Below are 20,220 nucleotides of genomic sequence, written 5' to 3' on the forward strand. Positions count from 1 at the left end.
TGATAATAGCACGTTAGTTAATTTTTCTCCTTTCCTGGAAAATCTTGGCAACTAGAGTACGAATCAACTAAGAAAATGCCACAGGCGTCATTAATTAGTAATCGTCTGCCTCACTTTAAAATATTCCCTCTCCGTCGCTTCAGACTGATATACCAGTGGCGTAGGTTCTTATTTAAATAAAAATTAATGCAGTTCGCAATAAAAAATATATTTAAAGGATTTAAACATATATTGCAGTAGAATATTACTTAGTTAATTATATATATATATATATATATATATATATATATATATATATATATATACAGTATCTTATAGAAATAGCAACTGTTTATTGCATAGAGGTTTGGTGTGCATGGTATGTTTATAATAAACGCAGTTTTTGCACATATTGAGTGTAATATTTTATCTATGTCGTTAATTAAAAAAAAAAAACATTATTCGCTATCCGAAACTAGAGACGAACATCCTAGTTCATCCTGTAATGAACTATCAGTATCCTCGCTGTTTTTGTCCTCACTTTCTTCCGATGAACCCGTATTTACTGTAAATATTAAGTGATCTAGAGTGTGGTCTAATATGTGCTCTTTTTGTATAAGGTCATTCTCATATGTTTTAACATGTTGGCAAATATTATACCACTCTTGTTCTGATACCTCCTCAAATTTTTGCCTAGCGAGTGCCTCCGTATCGGACAGTTTAAATGTTGTATTGTGCGCAGCTACCCAATTTTTTACTAATGTCCAGATTTTTTCGATCGGGTTTAATTCTGGATGATAAGGAGGTAAACGTAGTACACGGTGCCCATGTTGTTGTAACAGTTCGTTTAGTTTGTACTTTATGTGGAAGCGAAATTTATTTTCTTCAAAAATGCGGTATAGTTCTGGTTTTGTTAGTTTGGGGTCTGCTGGTAATCCATTTTCTGTTAGCCATTATTACCTGAAACCAATTTTTTTAAGGAGCCGATTCAAGCTGCTTATACTTATTGCTTCTGTCAAGATTTGCCGGTCATTAATTTTCTGCAAAACACCTGTAATTTCATTATAATTTAGCATTGCACGTTTGCTCTTTTAAATTGAATAGTAAAAACAATAAACCTTAAACTAAGTAGGTACATGACTTTATAATACTAATAAAAACAATTTCTTACACTTTAACGTAGGAAGTCTCTTCTCCAGTACATAAAAATCGTAGATAATTTCTCTCATAGATTTTATCTGATCTGGCGAGGTACGATCCAGCTTTCTTTTTTTAGTGTTACGTATTTTTTTCGGCGATTGAAAAGATGTGCTTGGCCCTCCCCACTCAACTTTTTGAGCTTCTTTTGATATCTTCTGAAAAGTAGACTTTGACACCCCAGTAGCAGCTAGTACTCTTTCCCTGAAATATCAAAATATGTTAATATTCTAATTTAAAATATGACACTCAATAAGTAGGTGCCTGTATAAAAATGTATAAATTCCGCATTTCTTCAACCTACTTCTCGAATTAAATCTTGCTACATACCTGTAATTTTTCAAAGGAATAGTAACTCCTTCATCTGCCTCTTTTTTCATGAAATTAATAATATTGCTTATGATTTCTCGTCCTTGGCTGCGTATAATAAGACCTTGCTTTCAAACTTTTTTTGCGGACATTATTTAAAACGATTTTGCCCCTAATGTTCAAAAACGGCGCTATCTGTAGAATAAACTATGGCACAAACTAAAAATAACACCGAACACAACAAATCACACTATCTAAATACTGAACAACGAACAATACTAAATGCTGAATGTCCGATATTCGGTCGGTTATGCTTCTGCGCATCCATAAGCGCAAATTATTTATAATATTACCGTACTTTCCTTCCTAAGTAAATGCTTGGCAACATCGAAGAGGGACTCGCAATGGTAAAAGATCCATGGTTACGCGACGATTCCCTTCGAATTCTGATTTAGATCATGCGGCAGTCATGCAGCGTTGCCAGTCTATTTAGCACTTGCATTTCTATCTTAAAAATACCGAACAATCGTAAAAAACGCCACTGTCATATAAATGGGATGGGCCTAAGAGAGAAGGAAATTATTGCGGCCTTTGTCAGGTATGACGCGTCTAGCCTTTTCTTAAGGGTAGTTTACACAGTGCCAGTTGCTGGGCTGGTCAGTAAACAGTAGCTGTACTTGGCGAGTGGGGACCAAAATATGCAGTTGCTCACCCGTTTACACCCAGTTAAGTAGCTGTACGGTATCAAAATTCTGCGAGGCAGTGAGCTTGCGGGTCACAAACAAAATATGTCGAAAGTAAAAATTGCGATACGCAAGGTAATACAATCTTTTTCCTTAATTTTGTGTGATGAGTTGATTAAAGAAATGGAAAGTGATCTGAAAAGAAAAAGACGGATTTGGGTCAGAAATTGGTTGCAAAATAAATCCTCAGGAGCTACAAGCATGATTATGAAAGAGCTATATTATCAGGACCCTTGTGAATATCAAGCTGTTATGCGATTGACGCCTTCACAGTTCGAAATTCTTTTAAATTTAATTGCTACAGGTATTCAACGCAGTGACACATTTATGCGTAAAGCTATCCCAGCTAGAGTGAAACTAGAAATAACCTTGACTTTTCTGGCCATTTTATAGAAGGCTTATAAATGTCGTCTGTACCACTACCACTTTTCTTACTTTTCTCAATTTTTATGAGTTCTTGGTTATATGTTGAACGCAAATTTTTAATTTTTTTAGTTACATCTTTCTCAGTGAATCCTGGGATATTCATTTCTTTAGCAATATGCTGTAACGAAGTTCTCCGTGCATCTCTATTTTTATATTCCGAACCGAACAAATTCCATAAATTTTCTTGGTCTCGATACAGGTTAACGAATTTCACGTTTTCTTGGCCGCTCCAACGTTCCGCCATTTTAAGAAGTTCGGCGAGCGCGCCGTCGCATCGCGTCTACTGTCTAGCAAGGTACTGTACTCGCCGTTCAAATTAAACGGATAGGATGCGAGCTACTGGCTTAATGTCTCGTGGGGGAAGGCAAGTGGCCAGTTAAATCAAAAAATCTTGGAGTTACTCGCATTCAGTAGCTGCCCATCCTTGAAGAGACAGTAGCTCGGCGGATCCATTTAAACGGTAACAATAGCTGGCATACAGTTACTTGCCGTCTCAACTGACCCGTTAGCTCGCACCGTGTAAACTCGCCTTTAGTTGATTCGTACTTTACTTATTTATTCGATTATTTAACAGAAATGAACCGTCCAAAATGGCTAAAATTTTTGTCAAAACACGACGAAGTATGTACATGAATTTTCTAACATACTTTGTTAAACCTCCAAGAATTTCTCATCTCACTAGTTTCAGTTTTTGGTCGGTCAGTTTTAGTGCGATTTTTGGTTGAACCCATTTCCACATAAAGTTCACAACTCTGCATATTTCAAGTCTTGTAATTTGGGGGTGTGATTCGGAAACTTGCCATTAAATAAGTTCTTTTCGATTACAGTAACCTCCAATTATAAGAATCGTTATACTCTCCTCTAAATTTGATTATTTTCCAAAAGTACCGCATCATAATAACCACTTATTACAATGAGAAATAATTCACGATATTTGAATACAATTAATTACAAAGGGATAGAAAAATCTATACTACTTTTTTAAATTGAAAAATTTTTCAATAATTATTATATTAATTGCAAATGACTGTGCTTTTGATCTTTCAAATGTTCAATTATGTTGTGTATGTCAAGGGTATTATAACCCAGTAACTATAGTAAATATATGAAATTTAGCCACATATTTTTTCACCTACCATCTTATTTTGCATGTAGGATAGTTTCCTTCAATGAAGATCCATCAAAATGAGTCAAAATGTAAAAACTGAAAAAATTTACCTTTGACCTTATTTTCAAAGTAAGAAAATGTCAAAGAAAGCACCCCGCACTTTTATAATGGTGACATTAATTTTCCCATCAATAATTTTTTAATTATGCCAAGAAGTTTCACTTTTTAGTTTGATTATTGCTTAAAACGTGTTCTTCAGTTTATTTTTGAATGTAATTTATTTGCCAATAAGACTGGAAGGACGTGATTTTAATACCAGGCATAAAATTTTAATTTATATTACAATGTGCCAATATGTGATCATGGTTATGAAGATTAAACAACTCGTGACGGAAGAGAATGCAGCTCAGCATTCTTAATCTGAAATCCAAAACAAAAATAAACTATATATTTATAGTGTATTTTAGTTAGTTTCTAAAAGAAATATAAATTTTGACGTTTCCTTAAGTCTTTATCAAAATATGATATTGACACTGACAATAAATCAACTTAGAACTTTGTACCGATAAGAAAAATTAATTTTTCATTGGTTTCCACATCTCAAATATATTGAATTTATTAGAATTTAGAAAATAGAGCTCTACATTTTACTAAAATTATTTAGATCTCTTTTATCATTTATAACTTTTATAACGTTTATAACATAACTTTTTCATTTTTCTCCACAAACCTGACATTCCCCTTCGACTGATTGTTTCAAGTATCCAAACTCCTGTTATCCCATTACCCAATTATTTGTAAGATATTTTGAAAAAAAGTTTATACCAAAACAAATACTATATCAAAAACACATGAGATTTCAAACAAAAAAATTAAAAGTATCAAAATTCCTAATGAATAGGTATTTATTTCGTTAGATGTGGTTTCTTTATATACAAATATTCCTATTACCATTGTGAAAAATATATTAATGATAAAATGGGACAAAATTGAAAAATATACAGAAATACCTCAAAATGAATTTATAAAAGTTATAGAACTCACACTTACAACAACATATTTCAAATATATATCTTTTAAAAACTATCAAAAAAAACTAATTTTGAAACAGAAGGTTTAGGTGAAATCTGCATCCAAATACGGTTGATAATGGCCAAACAGTGATTATGGCTTTGTGAATAGCCAGTTCAAGGTCAATAACTCGAGAAGGATATATAATAATATTAATTTTTCAAATGCTACACGAACATTTTTAAAAGCAGTAACGGACGTTGTTGAACGTTTATTTTAGATCCAAATGTTATTATGTTATTAGTTAAATAATTTTGGGTTGTTTCCGGTAATTTTAAAGCGATATCTTTTATAGTTAAATTTTATAAATTTGTCAAAAGATTATGGTCTAGATCAAAATCCACCATATTGTCGCTTTCTATAATTAAGCAAACAGAATAAATATTATTATTGAAGAAACAAAAGAAGTGTGTATATAAATATTATTAGGGTAACGCTGGTAACAAATGATACTTAAAACATAGAACATAGAAGTTTATAAACGAACTTACTACTCCATCGGTATGGCACTTTACTTTACATCCTACTACTGAGCAACACCAAAGAATTTTATTTTCTCGCATAAAATCTAATACTAATACCATTTTTAACTTGTCACAAACACCCACACCACGTTATCTGAAGAAGAATGAAGTACGGAGCAACGAATTTATTATGTTAATTTGACAAAGGGTGAGTGCAATATTGGGGGTAGAATATTAACCAATTGCAAGTGTGCAGTATTATGTTATATGAAATTTTACAACTTATAGCTTTCTCAAATTTTAAAAATTCATTTCATATACTGTTTTGAAAGATATAGAAATTCTAGGTTTTAATTTTTGGATTTTCCAAATTAACAAATTGGATTAGGTACTAAATTCCAGGTAATACTCTTAATGAATTCGTCACGAGTTGTATTATATACTCGGACTACCCTTTCGTTTACTTCAAATAGTCACGATTTGTATCGCACCCAGCTAGAATCTTATCATTACAGAATTGTTTGCAAGATCCATAAATACTATTTAAATTTCTTTTTCAGATAAACCAGTAGCAGCAAAACCAACATCAACTTCAAACACGTATTTCTTTGGTTTCTCTAATTACCTTGGAAGAAAATAGAATCTGGTACGATAGTCAGATGAAGAAACGTCCAAATTATTGGTATTACATAGTTATAACTTTTGCCCAGTATTCTACCCGTATTTTAATATCACATAACGAAATCCATATTAATTTTAATTTTTAATTGTTTGATTTGTTGAAGAATTAACGATTATCATAAATAATATGGTACTACAATATAAATTGTACCAAGACTATTAACTAGCGCAGTCCCAGGTAACATTCATCAGGTAAAAAATATATGTATACAAAGATAGCCGTTTGTTAACGGTCCGTTGTCCGGTGAAAAAACCGGACGTCTACAAGCGCTCTAAGGGGTACATTATACATCAGTTGAGGATAAATATACTCAACTTCCAAGTGATGTCAAAATTTAGTTTTATTGTAAATACTATCATTCAATTTATTATCAAAATAGGGCAGTTATACAAAAAACTTTCTATGAGATTTGTATTGAAAGTCAACTTTATTTTGTTCGTGAAATTACTCTTTTCCCAAACTTTTTCACTCAAAAAAATGAAGCGTTATTTAGACCAATAGACAAAATTTAAATTATAATAATTTTCAATATAATTTACCAATAATACTAATCACTTGAATTTAAAGTTTGGAAAAGCAGTATTTGTTTAATAAAACATACTTCTTAGGATATGCTGTAATGACTATACTAGAGGAATTTTATAATAAAAATAATTTCGAATATTTACTAAAAAATTATACGTAATACATTTCTAAGAAAGATTATCAAGACTCTGTTAGTGGAATCATTATATTGTCACTTAGCTTTAGAAAAATGAATTTAATCGTATAAAATGTTTTGTTTTGTACATATTTTTATTTATGTTCATAAGATAAATATCTATTCTATTTGTATAATGTGTAAATATATTTATTTTTTTAAACTTTCTTTTTTTACCTAATCTGTAAAAAATCTAAGAAGGACTTAGCATAGCAATTTCAAAAATTCTAACTCTAAAATCTTCCTTCCAGTACATATAAGCAATTGATGCCCGGTTTATCAATCATAATTTATCCGTGAAATAAGTCTTAAGTATCAGTTATTATTGGAAATTGGGTTTTTCGACAACGGGACTACTTTTATTTGTTGGGTAAAATGAATTTCACTCAAAAGAAATCAGTAAAAATTGGGATTGCTTACACAGGCCAGAAACCAAATATATTTCATAAAATAATATTTAGATTCAGATGCCAATCCTCAAATTGCTGTTCTATAGGCTATCTTCCAGTTAACTTGCTTATTTAACAGGTGGAAATAAGAGATAACTATTTCACAATATAAAGAAAGGGAAAATACTACTAGAGAAGCGAAGCTGCAATTTTACTTTCGAAGAGAGAAATTTACTGTTGAGACTTCCTAACAAGCTGAAGAATATAATAAAAAAATAAAAGAACTGATCTGAAAGGCCTTTTTTCGTATTGAAATTATTTTACATCAATATGATCATCACTATCCATTAAATAATCAACAAAATCCATCATATCAAAATAAAAATTATTTCATTTATTAGTTAATGAACCATAGTTTGAATAAAATTTGATAGCTAAGAATATATTACATCACTCAACAAGTCGTGTGACTGATACATAGATGGCGCTGCTATTGTTAAATCCATATGACGTTTATGAAGTACCGACTTTCAAAAAACTATATATAAAATTTCATGACATTTCGATTAGTCAGAAAAAAGCGACAGCCATTTATGTAAAGCTACTTTTGTTATTGACAAAACAATGGATTCAAAACAATTTCGTTCGTTAAATTATCATTGCTTCTTGATGAAGAAAATACTGTACAAGCTCAGCAATGGCTTTAAAAGTGTTATCCGAACTCTGCTCTTTCGAAAAAACTCATTTGTTATTGGTTTACTGAATTAAACGTGGTCGAACAGACACCAATGATGGTGAACGTTCTGATCGTCCAATTGAGGTGGTTATTCCAGAAAACATAAAAAAAGTTCCCAAATTGGTTATATCTAATCGTAAATTGAAATTGCGTGAGATAGATTCAGAGCAGTGTTTGGCCACATTTAAATGTAATAAATCATATTTTTTGCGTCGATATGTGACAATGGATGCAGCGTGGATCCATCACTTCACTCCGGAATCAATACGGTCATCATCTGAGAGGGTTGTAGCCAAAGAGTCCAAAGACACAACAGTAAGCTGGGAAGGTTAGGGCTTCAGTATTTTGAATGCAAAAATCAAGGAAAAACCGCCTCATATGTCGAAGAAAAAAACACTGTTCCACCAAGACAATGCACATATTCGCAAGTCGATAGTAACGATGGTTAAATTCAACGATTTACACTTCGATTTGCTTTCTCATCCATTGTACATTTCAGTTCTGTCCCCTAGTTACTACTGGCTATTCACTGATATCAAAAAAATGTTCGCCGGTAAGAAATTCAGCTCAAATGAAGAAGCAAAGAGGAAAAAAACAAATCCTTCTACAAGTACGGCATCGAGAAGTTAGAGAAACGTTGGAATTATTGTATTGCTCTTGAAGAAAATTACATTGATGAACAAAATCGATTTTTTTAGCAAAAAAATGTCACTATTTCCAACATTCCTAATATGTCAGTTAATAAATTTGTGGATAATATATAGAAATCTGCATATCTGCATGTTAATATTATCCAACGGATAATTAACAACAGGATAAATATTACAATTGATAAACCAGCCCTGAGAAAGTAACAGATCATCTTTATGTTAAAGGATTTAATATTTTAGTGCATGTAAATTTGGCAATATTTTAGTTTAGTTTTGATATTTCGCAGAAAATGTGCAGATTCTTAAAAACGATACTTATAGACAATGGTTATTTGTTTTTGTAAATTTGCATAAAATACAAAATAATCATCGAGTATTAGATCAATTTTGTTTTATCTGAATTTTTCACATTATTAAAAGAAGTGAAACTATTTAAATACATTAAATAAATTAACTACTAATAGTTAACAGAAAAATTCAATTTGAAACTTTGATTATATTTGTTATAAGAATGACTAATACGAGGATATATTGATATCTAGTTAACCTAGACCAGTTCCATGCATAAACAAAATATTGCGTTACGAACAATAAATTATTAGAAGTGTTAGTGTAAAGTTTGACGTAAAAAAAGTAAACCAGAGTTACACAATAAATGGAAAGAAAAAAGAATGTCCACAGAAATTGTGAAAATCGAAAAATTGGAGTATGGAGACATTATCAAGTACCTGTATTTAAAAGGGTTAAGACGTAAGCAGATTTACGAAGCTATGCTAAATATCCTTGGTGATCAATATCATTCGTATGCGTCCGTGAAAAATTGGACTGCAAGCTTCAAAAGATGTAAATTTGCTGCAAAATGAAACAAAGCAATAATCGATGGAATGGCGACACTCTGGTTCTCCAAGACTTAAAAATCTGCTGAAAAAGTTCTTGCTTCAGTTTTTTGGGATTGTCATAGAGTAATCATGATTTATTTTTTGAATAAGGGTAGAACAATAACTATCCAAACTATCCAAAGGTGCTTTGTTTTTGCAGAACATCGCCCTTGCACACAAATCTCATGTTGCCATGCAAAAAGTTCGTGATTTACGGTTTGAATTACTAGAACACCCCCCTTATTTACCAGATTTGGCTCCGTCTGACTATCATCTCTTTCCTCAATTGAAAAAAAGTTTAAAAGGAATTAAAAGTCTCAAGAAAGTGAGGTTTACGAATACATTCTATAATATTACTAAGGTTTCAGGGTGTGTAATAGAAATTGAGAATCAAATTCCTATCTTTCTTCCCATCTCCCTGGTTGAAATTTCGTAAGTTTACTACCCTATTATTACGATGAATATCTATTTTAGAAAATATAAGTAAAATAAGGCTAAAAAATTATTTTTTCAATTTAGCTAATTCTTTTTTTCTACTGCACCAAACAGATTTTGAAGGTCATTATAGAATTTTTTGTTTACATCTTTTCTCTTTGTTTTTCAAGTTGTTTTTGAATTTCCAGTAAATATTATGATTTTTTTTTATCTTTTTGTACTGCGCCATATCTTGAATAGGAAATTCTCATAAAAAGTATCATAGATTTTGAAATATCTACACTTTTTAATCCACCAATTTTTTGTGAAGAATCTTACATTAATCTTTAACCTATAAGTGATTCTTATTATGAATTTTCAACCAAAATCTCCTTATTGACACAAAATCCTCTCCCGATTTCGCAATTCCATGAAAAATTATTGGAAAAAGTTGTTCCACCACTACAATTACTGTTTTCTATAATTTCCATTCAAAAATCATCTACCCCATCACATCTAGAATAATTTTTCACCTCATTTAAGTGATCTGATTCGTCAGAATATTTCTAAAAACTCAGACTACTTCCTTCAACGTAGTTGCAACGCGTTGCAACTACGTTGTCAAATGCTTCAAACATCAGTTGCGCGATTTGTTCCATTGGGAATGAGGAAACTTATTAGTTTAGTCTATTTGAATGCTAAGTAGCGAAATTTGGATACCTTATACATCAAACTTATGATAAAACTGTTGCTTCGAATTTATCCATACCAAGTCAAAATTTGCCAGAGAATGTGATGTCTATTTGTCTTCAAATGAGCTACTTTTAGAAAACAGATATTTTATAAAATCGATAATACAAACCCAAAATATATTGAGTTTACGTAATAAATAGACAGTTTTCTCCGATCCTTAACATTGTGAGAACATACCTCCGAAACTCTAGTAGAAATAAAATAATCTTCCAATTTATAACGTACTTAGTTTTTATCATAAATACACCGTTACCTAATCCATAATCCCAACAATTACTTATACGCCCTCTTCCCAAAACGTTCAATTAGCATTCGTTAGAGGACTTCCTTTAATGTCCAAAAGAATCATTTTATATACATATTTTTCTGCTCGGCATATATTTTTGATGTCTGTTTTATATATTTTGTTTGTTGTTGTGGTCGTTTGGTTGCTTTTATGAACACTTTAAAATCAATTAATAAGCTCTGTTAAATAATATTATTTGCGTGTCCTGTGTCCTTTTCCTTTAACTCATCTTCATCCTTTAAGCATGCTCAGAATGGCTTCAAAAGATTTCATTAATAATGCAGAATCTTTCATAGCATTTTATGAGTTGGATGACGTCTTTGCAGAATTAGATTTGTGGTACAATATGTGGAAGAAGACGAATTTAGCAGAAGACGAATTAAAGGACATTGAAGTGGCTGCACTTTTGGAGGAAGCTAATGTTTTTTTCCCTCCAACAAGGCACGCACTGTTAATATTGAGTGCTTTTCCATCCACTACTGCTACTGTGGAAAGTACTACGAAGGGTGAGTGTACATCGAAAATTTTTGAAGGAAAATCAGGACTTTATAGTGAAGAATAGAAGATTTTTGAATAAATTTAGTTTAAACTCAAGAAAAATGTTATGTATAATTAAAATTTCAAAGTTTTGTTTTCATTTGCCTTTTGCCCATGGACCATGATCATGATTTGCCCCCCCCTGTTATAAATCCTAGCTACGCCCATGGGAGAAGGTAAAACAAATAGTTTATCAAGAACACATTCCAAATGATAATGAAATATTAACAAAAACACAATAACTCGCGAAATTTGATCAATTATAAACACCTATTGTGATAATTAAGACGTGTACGTATACTCTACTAAATAGGATAGTTTTATATAGTTTCATTCATGTAATTTATTTGTAATATACTCGTTTTATGATGTGTTTGTAATATTGAAATTCGACCCTTACAATATCAAACAGCAATAGTAAAATGTCAGTTTTTGATAAATAATTCAAAGCCAACTCACAATTGATTGTTAAATGATTAGATATTGGCACATAATCATTGTTATGCTCAGAAAAAACGAAATATCACAAGAACTAATAATTGTATGTATAGGGAATGCTTGATAAAAAAAGAAGTATGCTGGTACTACTTTTTAATACTTACATAAAATACAAGGGTGATTGATCAAAAAAAATGAGACAATAATGTATGAGACTCTGTCTCTTAAATTGTATAGGTCATTGAAATTGTTAGGATTTTTATGGAAAATTAGTTATAACGTTTTGAATACCCCGTAAAATACATCACAACCCTATATAATTGTAATAGGGAAATCAAGCTGATCCCAAATATGCTATAAATGTAGGGTGTTTAGTTAAAAAAACGTAACTAATCCGTTTCTTCTTTATACCCGTAATTATAGCACAGTTTCGCAGTACAATTAATAACATAAAAAATAAATAACCATCTGGATCTGATGGATTTACATTAAAAATATTTTCGAGTCTGCCCGATTGCACATTTAATCACCTTACTAGTTTAATTAACGTTTCATTTCAAAACGGCGCTTTTCCCAATTGCCTTAAGACGGCAATAATTATACCTCTGCAAAAAGGAGGAGATAAAAAAATTGTACTCCTTCCCATGTTATCTAAGATCATAGAAAGAATGGTTAAAAAGAGGCTTATATCATTTCTGTTTAAATATAAAATACTTACTCCCCATTAATTTAGGTTTTTAAGTAACAAATGCACAAATGATGCTATATTCTCCCTCCTAAATAATGTCTACTCTAGCCTAAGCAGCCATCACTCCACTGCAACAACTTTTTGTGATTTTCATAAGGTTTTCGATTGTGTTAATTATAATATTCTAATCAACAAATTGCAGTACTACGGTTTCAGGGAACACCTCCCGCATGGTTTAAGTCATACTTTATCAACAGAAGTCAGCTTGTAAGGGTTGTTACAACGATGTACTCTAGCAAGACAATAGAATGTGGAGTGCCCCAAGGCTCAATACTGGGCCCTATTTTGTTTCTTCTGTTTATAAACTACATCGCCTATGTAGAAATCAGTGATAAAATATGTCTATTTGCAGACGACACTAGTATCTTTTGGAGAAACCCTGATCTCACGGCACTTCATAGTACTATATCTAGTGACCTAATCACCTTATTTAAAGAATTCCTCCTGCTTTCAGTTTCCAAAGAACGAAACTTATCCACCTCCTTAACAGTCTATTATTATCTTATTGAGTCGCATCTCCAAAATGCCCTTTTCCTCCGGGGTACGTGTGGTGCGACTCAATTTTAGCGGATCTTCAAACTACACAAGAGGGCTGTTAGATATTTAAACGGACTAAACAGCAGGGCTGACTGTAGAGACTTTATTAAAAGATCAAAAATTCTGACTATTTCTTCCTTATTCATTTTTGAATCAATTTGCCTAATTTGTAAGCACGTTTATCCTATTTCAGATAGATCGTTGCACGGAGCGCGGAACACGACCTTTAACTACCTACTTAATGTTCATAATTAGTTAAGGGCTCAATATTTTACAATGCAAAAAAATGCACAATCACTTGCCAAATGAAATCAAATCGAAATCATCTTTTCCGGCCTTCCGCAATAATTTGAGGGCATATTTACTGGAAATCTACTCATGTAAACGACTTCTATTCTAATAATAATTAATTAATTCCGGACATGCTGCATACTGATTTAATTTTTGCTGTGGACTCATATAAGACTTATATACTAATTACTACCTATTACTATTATCTACAATTTTGTTACTTTGAGGGTTTCTTCTGTATATTGAAGTTTTATCTTAAAAGAACTTAATTACAAAATAATTATCACAATATCCCAACTGCTGAATAAACTATACATTAAGGCGCAATTTCATATTAAGGCTCAACGCTGACAACTCGTTAAATGAGATAACATGGTATAAACTTGACTGGAACGCCATATTAAATTGATGCAGCGTCAAATATGAAAGCATCAAGCTTCAAAACGCTGGACAAAAACCATCTCAGTCAATAGTCTAATCGATTAATGTACTATATCTTTAAAATTGATTGATAAAATACTATAAATTATTATCTTATTGTTCATTTCACTTGTAAGAACACTAGTAAACAGCTGGTAACACCGACTTAAAAAGCTTAAGAATGTAAGAATTATTTAAGATGACGCTCCAGTAAAATAGTACCACGCGACCTCATATGACGCACTAAGCTAGCGTTGAGCGTTAACATGAAATTTCACATTTAATAAAAATAGAAGTACCTACATATTGATGAACATATAAACTATTGTGGAATTGAAAGTTATTAGAAATATAGTATGGAGAGGCGTATATAAATAATGCCAAAAATACAAGTCTTGTAACTCAGTTCTTTTACCGTAAAAAGTTGTGAGATCCATGAAATACCAAGTCGGTTGATTGATTCAGTCACTACTTAAGGAACCTGCTTTCTTAAGTTATTACGTAATTAACTAATCTAACAACATCTTATAGTGACCACATTAATATTAAAAATCTTTTATGTTTAAATAGAATAGTTTCACTTTGCCATCGCATAAAAACATAATGTAACTCACAAACAATACATATTACAGTAAATAATATTGTTTAGTGCGATTGCAAAATCAGGCTAACAAAACTAAGTTTTGTTTTTGATGGCATCTCATTTCTTTTTGTAGATAGACCTTTTTTTTTCTTTCCAGTATCCTCTACTTCTTAAATGCCAACCACGAATTTTCTTAAAGCCCACTCTCTGCATTATGAGCTTATCTTAATTTTGTAGGTAGTCTTCCTCTTTTTCTTTTCCGATACTACTTCTTGAGCCTCAGTTACAGTTTTCCTCAAATCTCACTCCCTGTGAGTTTGGGTTTTTCTCGGAGGCTTTGATTTTACAATTTTTGACAAAATCTGGACAGTACATGCTTCTTAGTCTATTGTATTCACAAATTCAGGATTCCTGTGCTTCAATACTTCCAAAGTCGACATTAATTAGGTGTAACTCGTTCAGACATGTAACTCTTGAAAGTGCCATGTAAGATTGACCGGATGTTAATACTGCAGAACCGATATCCATCAGCGCATTATTGAGACTTAGGCCCTGACTTTTGTGTATAGTTATAGCATATGTTATACATATGTTCGTGATAAACATAAGTTCTATAAATCATTTCAAATTTAGTTTTGAACGGACCAAGCTCGTAAACATGTTCTTCATTAAATGTAATCGATATTTTTTTAATTATTTTCGTATTTTCCGGATCAACCTCTACTTGCACTTAATCATTTATTTTATTTTTTATATATCATATCATATGGGATTACAAAGTTATTTATACAGGCCTCCTGTAACGTCACGAGACTCAACGTCACTGTGACGCCTCTCTCACACTCATTGATTTCGCCGTCTCTCTGACACTTATTGATTTCCCTATACAGGGTCCTTAACGACAAGCTAAATCGATATGTATATGGAAAAGTACTGCGACTAGTGTTCTGAAAATTTGCTTGCATGGGTTTTCCGAAATGCTCGTTTCAGCTAAAAAATACCGAAATTGGACCCAAACTTCGTTATTTTAAACATTTTCATTAAATTTTTGGAATATGCGCAAAATTTAGTATGCCTAAAGTCCACCATTTTTTAATTATTTCACTTTTTAGAAATTTTTGGACACATGCAGAAATTATATTTCTAAGTTTAAGTGAGTCAGGTCTAATATTTTTGGGATTTGGACAAATAACACTTACAGCTTTCAAAATATGTGAAAACCTTGACAAAAATTTATATAGGATGTTCAGAAAATGGTGCCGAATTTCGCTATCTAAACACTTTTTCTATTTACCATTGGATTCTACGCTTCAAATTAAAGGGACTTCGTTGATAAATTCATATATCTCAAATTTTGTAGAAACTTGAAAAACAGTTGTCTGGAGCGACCAAAAAAAACAAAAGCTACAAATCAACAAAAAAACAATGAAAACAGCTTGCCGTTTAAGCGTTGCAAAAGTGTTCATCATGTCCCGTTTTACCTTGATTTATACACTAAACAGTATTGTATTCAAAATTTGAGACTTCTGACTACTGGAAGTGCCTTTGATGATCGGTCAGTCATATGGTGACAAAATTAAGAACTTTGACAAAGCTTGCTCAGTTACTAGAAATGCAGGCTTCTGACTTCTCACTTTTTTCCATTTGAATGACCATTTCTCTTTTAATATATCAATTCACAATTTTTTTTATTAGTCGAGACACATCATAAATTCGGATAATTCTTTCTCGGTCAGAAAATCCCAATTACATATTCCACTAATTAACATCCACAATATTGAATAATCATCAAAATTTATAATTTTTAATATTTTTATTGGTTTGATGTTTGTTCAACTAAATTTGTTGGTGTAATTCTTAAGTAAATTTCATTAGGTTGGAAAAACATCAATGTACTATTAAATACTACAACACAGTCTTACATTATTACTGTTTTTCACCTAGTGTTTAAGTCATGTTATTTTTTAGCAATTAAGTGTAAAAATTCATAAAAATTAAATTCATTGCCTAAACTTTCATTTTCCATATCAACTTTGTCTACAATCAAGTTATTGGTTACCACTTCCTTATTAAAACGACAAAAAGTAAATTAAGTTGCTATAGCATGGCTGTTGCAAGAAATATAAAGTTTATTTTTATTGCGCCCTCACCTTCCCAAAAACTAAATCATAAGTTGCTGATAACTTTCAGAAATTATAGCATAAATTAACTAGTAATAAAGAATACTACAATAATAGATATTTATACTACTATAAGAAATGTAAGTAACATTTACTAATCGAGAACGATTTAAGGTCGCTAACAACACGCTACGCCACGCCATGAATGGTACATTATCGTGTACTCATTTGTAACACGTCACGTGTCGACACGCGCATATTTTAATCTCTATTTTGTTCAGAACGTATATTAAATAAGAATTCAAATTGTCGAACTTTTTTTATTAACAACTCTTATTGTTTTTGGACTCAATATTTAATGTAAACCCAGTGCAATGAAACTTTTCTATAGTCTGGTCTACAAAAGCAAGTGAGGGGCATTCACACATCTTAACACGTGTCGGTTACATCTGAGAATTTTGAGTCGTCCAACGTGGGATGGCGTGGCGTGCGGTGGGCTGAGTGTCTACGCAGACAATTGAATTAAATGGAAAAACATATGCACATATATTTGACATATGGCGTGGAGTGGCGTGTTGCTAGTGGGTTTCGGACTTTATACCCAAGCAATGAAGTATAAAAAATCTTTTTTTCCTACAGAATTTATTATTAGGTTCTCAGATTAAGTTAATTCAATACTTTTCGCATGAAATTATGAACAAATCATCAATTTGTATAACCGCCTAATGAACATAGAAGAATCAGAAAATATTGTTTTATAAAAAATATAAAACAATATATCAATACTTCGAAATATTAATGCATATAAATGTTCTTGATTTTAGGTCTCTTCTGTTTTAAAATTAGTTTTTTTTGATAATTTTTAAAAGAAAGATAAATTTTGACGTTTCAACTTTTCTTTAAGTCTTTATCAAAATATTATATTGGCACTGACAATTTGCAATTTTATATTGATCTATAGATCACCTGCATCATGAATATCAAAATAAGGATAAAATCAACTTTGCTCCAATAAGAAGAAAATTATTTTTCCTTGGTCCCTACATCTCAAATATATAGCAGTAATCAATTTAATTATTTGTAGTTTTATTACAATTTACAAAATAGAGCTATAAATTTTACTTAAATTATTAAGATCTTTTTTATAATTTATAACTTTTTCGTTCTTATGAATGAGAACCATTTCTAAAAATTCCCTTTTTCGTGTATTAGCTTCCGGTTCCAGAATTTTTGAATCTTTGTAATTGAATTTATGTTTTTTTGATATTTCATAGTTCATTAATGCAGTTCTATTTTTTTATCGTATTGATGACCTCTTAGCCTATTTTCTAAATACTTAGATGTTTGCCCTATGTAGACAGCATCACAATTAGTACAAGGCACTTGATATATAATATAATTTCTTTGTTTTTTGGTGTTTGTATGTTTATCCTTTTCTTGAATATGTTATTTATCATTTTTTCCGGATAATTATTTTCTTTCAATGCAATTTTTGCTTTTTGAGTAGCTAAGCATCTAAATTCAATATCTGATAGTTAAATAGATCTATCAGCTGATCTTTTTTATGACATAGGATGACACGAATTGAAGTTTAAATATCTTGAGGACCAAGTTGGTTCCGTATACCATTCTGTTATTATGTTATTGTTAATTTTATATAATGTGACATCAAGAAAATTGATTCTATTATTTAACTCAACCTCGATTGTGAATTGAAGTTTTTCATGATAAGAATTGAATTTTTCATTTATGTTTTCAATTTGATTCTTTGGTACGGCAGTAATGCAATCATCTACCTACATATCGGAAAAAGAATGGAATATTTGTATCTTTGAAATCCCATGTGTTTTTGATATAGTATTTGTTTTGATATGAAATTTTTCATTTTCAGCAATAGGTTGTTGTTTTAATATTAGCTTATCAATTTTCTTAAATTTTTTTCTCTGCATTTATTAAAAAGTGATTCAGTTCTTTTTCCTTAAATTTTTGGAAAATATTAATAGGAATTACTTCATTTATTTTAACTGTTATGTTTTTTAAATCATTTTCTAATTTTCTTATTAGAGTAGTTGATTCGGTAATAGATAGTTATATGATTTGAAAAATAAATCTAAATAAAACGTGATTTTGATATTCATGCTGCAGGCGACTATTTTATATGGGATAATTTTAAATTTAGAAATGTAGGTATCAACTTATCTTTTTTGCTTATAGTGTCAACAAAGACTGCTACAGCAAATAGAGAAAATAGGACAAAAAATCTATCCAAATGTTGTATATAATTCATTATTCCAAAAATTCTTCTATTAATATTCATATCCCACATTATTAGTCTATTTTTATAAATGATTATTAGTTTGGCATTGTTGATGAAATAAAAAACTGAAGTTGTTTCCTGTTTGTAGTTGAAACTTCATGAATATAGTCAACAAGATACATGTTTTAGTTGGCACAAATTATGACCACTCAAGGGTGGTAAGTTACAACCTGTCATATAAAGGGTAATCAATACCCATTCTATAATTGTTAATTGTTATATATTTTCTTATGCGAGAGAAAAAGCACTGTATGTACTAGTTTATTCCAAGTATAAAGTAAGGTAATGGTACCTATAAAAAAAGAGAGAGAGAGAGAGAGAGATTAAGATTAAATGATTAGGTACACATATAAAAACCCTTTTACTTTTAGAGTATTAAATGTTATTCAAAGTAGATTCTCTAGGATTAGAGGAGGATGTCCTATTATTGGCGCACCCAATAAGAGTTGCTCCATATGTGAACAGAGCATTCCACTACTAAGAAATGTTATTTTTCTTTGTTAAGCTTGCTATTATGTTAAATTTTCCAAAAGAATAATTTTCTATATTTTTCCCACTACTAATGAAGCACGCTAATTTTATTTATTTAATTTTTTCCCTCTCTTTCCAGTAGGGGGAAAAGAAAAGTAAATAGATATTATTCAAAAATACCTACAGCAGTTCTAACCTCCAAATATGAGAAAATTCTAGTACAATGGATAAAGGCGATAGCCAAGGCTGGGTTTCCAGCAAAGAAACCCTGATGACTAGTGTCACAAAGTTAGCCAAAGATATGGACATAAGGCATAAGGGAGAACCTTTTAATCATCCAAAGAGACACATAAACTGTTGGTTTTAAAGTGTTTGGGACTACTTAATGGAGAACAGCATTCAAGATATTTTAAACAACTCTTCCTGAGTATTTAATGCCGACAAAAAGGGTTTCTTCCTTAGCCACAAGCCTTTTAGGTCCTAAGGGTTCAAAAACAGTATATACAGGCATTGGATCAGATCGGGAATTAAATCCAGCAGTGTTAACCGATAATGCTGACTTTAGTCTTAAGTATATCATTTTAAAATATTTAAATAATGCGATAGCAAAGCTTGATAGTATTGTGAGCAACCTGTCACATATTTTCAATGTGGAACCTAGTTTCTATACATATACATATATCAGAATATTATATTTTTAATACGAAACTTTGCATGTTGACAATAAAGATGTAAATATGCTGATTCAATAGTGCTATATTTTAAAGTCTCTGTATATTATACATTTAAACTTACCTTAAAGTCTTTAGAAAAAGTACGCATTTGTTCTTCGGTTGAAAGAACAATTATGTACATAACAAGTAAATACCATTATTGAAATAGGAATAATGAAATCGTAACAGCCAATTCTTTCAAATTTAAACATGTAAGCTGATTAGGTTGACGTTGACATCGACAACAATGCATTTTACCA

At 31.0% G+C, this 20,220-nt stretch overlaps 2 protein-coding genes across 7 annotated transcripts in view; one reads left to right on the plus strand and one right to left on the minus strand.

Annotated features, from left to right (window-relative positions):
- The window catches only part of LOC130444137 (scoloptoxin SSD552-like), a 103,353-nt gene extending 96,511 nt beyond the window's left edge, over window positions 1-6,842 (plus strand). For all 4 annotated transcript variants that reach the window (XM_056779199.1, XM_056779184.1, XM_056779192.1 and 1 more), the window contains exon 8: window positions 5,858-6,842. In XM_056779199.1, the coding sequence (XP_056635177.1) occupies window positions 5,858-5,937 (80 nt within the window). In that variant the 3' untranslated portion in view covers window positions 5,938-6,842. The remainder of the gene's footprint in view (window positions 1-5,857) is intronic.
- On the minus strand, window positions 406-20,209 carry LOC130444163 (uncharacterized). Of its 3 annotated transcripts, none has more exons than XR_008909920.1 (5): window positions 20,043-20,209; window positions 3,791-4,182; window positions 1,507-2,363; window positions 1,151-1,380; window positions 406-1,030 (listed from the first exon to the last, which is right to left on the minus strand). XR_008909920.1 is itself a non-coding variant. In XM_056779212.1 (3 exons), the coding sequence occupies exons 1-3, from the start codon at window positions 1,554-1,556 to the stop codon at window positions 936-938; spliced, it is 375 nt and encodes a 124-aa protein (XP_056635190.1). In that variant the 5' UTR covers window positions 1,557-3,065; the 3' UTR covers window positions 406-935. The 3 variants fall into 3 exon arrangements, 1 of the variants encoding a protein (XP_056635190.1); XR_008909921.1 differs by having other exon boundaries at window positions 406-939; window positions 20,043-20,154; XM_056779212.1 differs by lacking the exons at window positions 3,791-4,182; window positions 20,043-20,209 and having other exon boundaries at window positions 1,507-3,065.
- Between the last annotated feature and the right edge of the window lie 11 nt (window positions 20,210-20,220).

The sequence above is a fragment of the Diorhabda sublineata genome, chromosome 1 (genome assembly GCF_026230105.1).
Source record: "Diorhabda sublineata isolate icDioSubl1.1 chromosome 1, icDioSubl1.1, whole genome shotgun sequence".
Lineage (NCBI taxonomy): Eukaryota > Metazoa > Arthropoda > Insecta > Coleoptera > Chrysomelidae > Diorhabda > Diorhabda sublineata.